Below are 5,000 nucleotides of genomic sequence, written 5' to 3'. Positions count from 1 at the left end.
ACCTCAGTTCAGGGGACACCTTCCCTTGTCCCGAGGGAGTCCCCTGAATGGAGGTTCCACTGTATCATGGCTCGCCTAAAAATGTTCTTCTCATATTTAAGATAAGCAAACTTCGACAAACTGATACCAGCCCCTATCTCTCTGACCGAATAAAGCCCGCTTTACACTGACAAAAAAATCTGGCACGTCCCTCTGTTCGGGCAAGGCACGGTTAAGGCATATCAGGCACCTGTGCCAGAAATTATAAGGGTTCCGAGCACGTCTATGCGTCCGAACAGGTCCGTCAAGATCAGCAATAGCTCATGTTGTTGTTGTCTATGAAGCTGTGCTCGGCACTCCGAATATTGGTACCGTAATGTCATTCTGGAGTGCCGAGCCAATTTTTGCGTGTGTGTAAAAGGGGGTTTAACAATGCCAACACGATAATCTTAAAAGTGGATGAGTATATTGTCTATCACGTAGTCGGTAGAGGGGACTAACTATGGTCTATCACTAAACCCATTTAGACAACTGCCAGCAAGCTTTAAAAACTTTCCACTTTTATGCTCTCTAAAGGTTAATGATTACAGCTGCCTTTATCGATGCTTTTATTGGGGAACGGACGCATCGGAATAAAAGATATCGATATAGAATTATTTGCCATTAGAATTCAGCCTGTTCGTTTAAGAAAAGAAAATTGTAAGATTACTTTAAGAGAAGCAAAAACCTTTAGCTCATTTGCCTAAATTTTCCATCGATGCTCTTACGTTATTGTCGGGGTTCGTAGAACCAGGAAGTTAAGAAAATCCGGGAATTTTACAGGTTATAAACAAAAGAAATCCAAGACCCCAAACTTGGCAATTTCACATCAATATGCAACCAAGATATTCATACGGCACATTCTAGACGCTTATAATCGGATGACGTAATATACCCATACACAAATAGTCACACGAAAGAAGACTGTTCAATTCAGGTGCATGCATGTATTTCGTTTCAAATCCTCTTATTATTTACCCAGTCATTACAAAATAATCCCGTGTCTTCTATTATTTATTTACATAGCAAACTTTTTTTAACCACAATTCAATTGCTCGTTAGCTCGCAATCTGATTGGCTAGGTTCGTTGTCGATAAGTGTCTGGACGCTGCTCGCACCATTTTGGGAAATAAACCAATCGGATTGCAAGAAAGGTTAACACAACGCTTGCTCTTTCTTTGTGTTAAAAATTTTTTGTGGACTCACGAGGCGCACAATATCTTGTCGATAAGAGTGCAGACAACGCTGAATCATATTCGATTTGTTAAATTGAACAATTTCAACTCATCCACGTTGACGTCAAAAACCCCGTTTACTGAGTCTGTCCCCGACAATGCAGTCAACCTCACATGAGTCACTACAGAGTCGCATAGTCATTATCATTTATTTCCTCGCAGTCCCAACGGAAGAACTCGAACTCTCGTTCCGCTTCTTCTTTTCCCTGACGCTTCCATTGGAGGAAATATATCACCATTCTTCGGAACGACCATCAAACAACTCCCTTATGTTGCAAAATTATGGAATCTAGAATCTAGAGAGGCCACCCGAATATTAATTGCATTTCTGATCGGGCAGTAGAGCAAGTTTCAATTGAGTGTCGTAAAACCAAAACCAAAGTAATTACTTTGGCCAATCAAAAACGACGTAGACAATCCAGTAGACCAATCAAACCTCGAAGTAATTACACGTAGCCGACACAAAGCGCGGTAAAATGTGCACGCGCGAGCCACGATTAGTTTTGGTTTTACTTCTGATTGATAGAAAAAATGGCGCGAGAACTTTGAACCAATCACTGAGTGAAGCAAATGCAAAACCAAAGCAATTCGCTAATTACTTTCGACACTCAATTGAAAACCGCTCTAACGAGAAAGAAAGGTCTTGGTGGGCAGTGTTCATGATGTTTTTCTGCCGGTAAAATCCGTTCTCAGGTTGAATCCATTTTTACTTATATTAAATTGGTGATCCTCATTTTACCTAGCTTGAATACGCACTCAGATGAATTGAAGAAACTTTTATTGGCTCCTAAAATAAGCTTAAAGGAAAATTTGGGTCAGGTTAGGATTACTTTTGGTTACTATACATGGATATTAATTGACTTATTACAGAAAAGTTAATAATCAAAAGAACTGTGTTGGATTGAGCATGTTCGTCGTTGTAGTGTAGTGGTGAAGATACAGGACTAGGAGAGTCCGATTTCGAGTACCGGTGCATAGTGCAGTTCTTTGTGCCCTTGCTATGCTGTAATGTTGAGACTGAATCGATACAGAAACCGATAAGATGATACGAAACATTAGGATGTGCTGAGATGCGTAAGACAGAGCTGGACGGAAGGTGTAGACGTTTACAGTGCTTTTTCTTTGGGAAGGGAGGGGGGGAGGGGGGTTGGTAGCTGCTTTAAACTAGGTAGAGTACATATTTAACCAAGGTAAAATGGGGATCACCAATTTAACCTAGGTAAAAACGGATTCTACCTAAGACTGGTTTCCACCGACAACAGTTATACTCTAGGAATCCCTCGTTAATCATTGTCCGTGAACTTCGTGCATGTGTTCAGCGAACCTGGGAAGAAAAAAAAAAGATAAAAGTTCTAAACTATATTTATTCACGGTGGTGTTAAAGTTTTAAGATGGTTGCCCATTTACAAAGAGACTGACCAGCTAAGTATACACTGATAGCCAACTTGGGTTTCCTCTGCCTACCTCGTCTCCTTTGCAGCCTGTCACGCAACGCTCCCCCACATTGCGTGAAATCGCAAAAAAACGGCTGGGAAGGAGACTATTGCCTTTGGGTTTACCTCGGTGTAAAAACCTCTGAAACTCTTTCTTTGTTTTGTTAGCTTGTGGTGGGGTTAGGTTATTGTTTGATGTTTTTTTGCTCTTTTGTTTTCCTTTGTGTTACGCCATCTGTGAGTTTCACAGGTTTTTACACCGAGGATGAGCCCTGCCTTCGGGTATTTCATATCCCAACACATCCATTCCTCTCTGCCAAATCCATTCGAATTCTTTACAAAAATATGTAAGAAACAAAAACCTTTAAGGACTGGAGTCTTTGAGGCCGAATTCACGACTTGCCGAATGTTTCTTTCCGAATATGGTGACCTTTCTTCATTTAAACATATTTAGCTCTCTGGAAACAAAAGGGGTTAAATGGCATCTTGATTTTATAGTTCAACGTAACTTTTTATCACAAAATTCCTTGTCTCAACAGGTTCGTTCTTTCCGAAAGGACTTTTACCGAAACTACTGGGAGGGTGCCCCAAAGTGTCATAATAAAATAACGTATCCAAAAGAAGTATAACTTTGTTTTATTGTTTTTTTCTCTCCTACGACATGACCATTTTACATGCGAATTAAATGAGTTGAAATGATTTGATAAACAGTATAAGACTCGAAAGCTGACGTTTGGGGCATTGGCTCTTTGTCATTCGCTCTGTGTTAATTCAATAGACTATTTCCAATTTCACGTTTTTCTTTTGAAAATTAGTTTTCATTCATATGTAAAGTAGAACTAATTACCATCACAAAAATTTCGCACTTAGACTCGCTTTGAAAAGGACCCAGATATGAACTCGCAAATGGTCTATTGATACAACCAAATTTCTGTGTCTCACTCATCCACCGACGCAACACCACAGTTTCTCTGCAAACTAACCCTTCAAGCTGTCTATTTTAAAGTCTGGAGGGTATACCAGCACTACGACAAGTTGAGAGGCAGCACAGGAGGGCTTTTAGATTGGAGTTGAAAAAAGAACTTTTCGGAAGACCCAATAATTCCGATGGTTGGACTGGATCAAATATGAATACAATGAGGGGGACTTTTCGAATGTAAACGGCATTCCTTGCACAAGCCACATTTTCATGCTCGTATAAGGCCAAATGTGAGAACACGAGCATGCTAGATGACATCCTGGGATGAAAGATGAGCCTGGACTGAAAGAGTGACTGGTTGACAGACTTACCTCCTCGCACACTCTGTCGCCACATCACGTTTGCAAGATTCTGTGTACGCCAACTTATAAAGAACCTGTTTTAGGAACCAAATACCGATAAGTGTCTTGGTTACAAACAGGTGTTTGTGATCAACAAAAACAAGTAAAGAAGGGAAACGGAATGCTGAAAGTGAAAGGAACTTTATTTAAAGTGCCCCTGTGACCAAAAAATCAATTCTCATTTTTCTCAGCATTTCAAATCTATGTTAACTAAACACTAAGCGACCAAAGTTTTAAGCCTTCATTTCAAAAAACACCTGTTTATTTTAACTGAAATTTTCCAATTTAATGGTCCGCCATCACTAATTTTAAGATCTTGAGAGAACTGGATCGAGAAAATGACGTCAAAGTCTCACTAGTTTAAGAATGCAATGCGTGTGTACGCCGCAGAATTAATGTGCAGCACGGGAGTTGGGCGTTTTGTATATATAACAAGCTGAAAAGGCTGAAAATTTAAGCTAGTGAGCCTTTGACGTCCATTTTCCCTGGATTCAATCCTCTGAGGTCCAATCGGTCAGTTTTGAACGTGAGTAATGGCGGACAGTGAAATCCAAAACTTACGCTCAAAGTAAACGGCCTTTGGATAAAAATCAAAGCTCAAAATTTTGAAATCAACAAATTAACGTAAATCAAATTAAATCAAATGATTGCTGTCCCAATTATCCACATTAGGAGTGCGTCAAGCAATTAATTTACAGCTCACAGGGAACATGTTTCCTTTCGTCAATAATGTGTTCTGGCGCAAAACCCTTTGTCAAGGTGCCGCCGAGTTAAATGGAGAAGAAGGGTGGACCCCCGCTGGGGCTTGTACAGCAGTACTTACCAGAAACACCAATAGGTGAACAAGAAGAGTGTAGAAAAATGTAATTGTTCTTGCTATTTTGTTGGACATGATAAATTTTCCCTAATAGAAAATGGAAAAATTGAGATTATATCACAGAACAAAAAAGTTGGTTAACAAATTACGCTCCGAGGTTACGTGTCTAAAGTGTGA

The 5,000-nt window shown here is 39.9% G+C and overlaps 1 protein-coding gene across 1 annotated transcript in view; it reads right to left on the bottom strand.

The window, feature by feature from the left end:
- Positions 1-950: 950 nt before the first annotated feature.
- The window catches only part of LOC137974733 (protein CASP-like), a 42,852-nt gene continuing 38,802 nt past the window's right edge, over positions 951-5,000 (bottom strand). The window contains exons 26-28 of the mRNA XM_068821685.1: positions 4,830-4,910; positions 3,977-4,041; positions 951-2,577 (exon numbers count right to left, since the gene is read on the bottom strand). Coding sequence (XP_068677786.1) covers positions 2,541-2,577; positions 3,977-4,041; positions 4,830-4,910 — 183 coding nt within the window. The 3' untranslated portion in view covers positions 951-2,540. The remainder of the gene's footprint in view (positions 2,578-3,976; positions 4,042-4,829; positions 4,911-5,000) is intronic.

This window comes from Montipora foliosa, chromosome 11, assembly GCF_036669935.1.
Source record: "Montipora foliosa isolate CH-2021 chromosome 11, ASM3666993v2, whole genome shotgun sequence".
Taxonomy (NCBI): domain Eukaryota; kingdom Metazoa; phylum Cnidaria; class Anthozoa; order Scleractinia; family Acroporidae; genus Montipora; species Montipora foliosa.
Note: the sequence above shows the minus strand (reverse complement) of the source record. Positions and strands in the feature narration are given on the sequence as shown.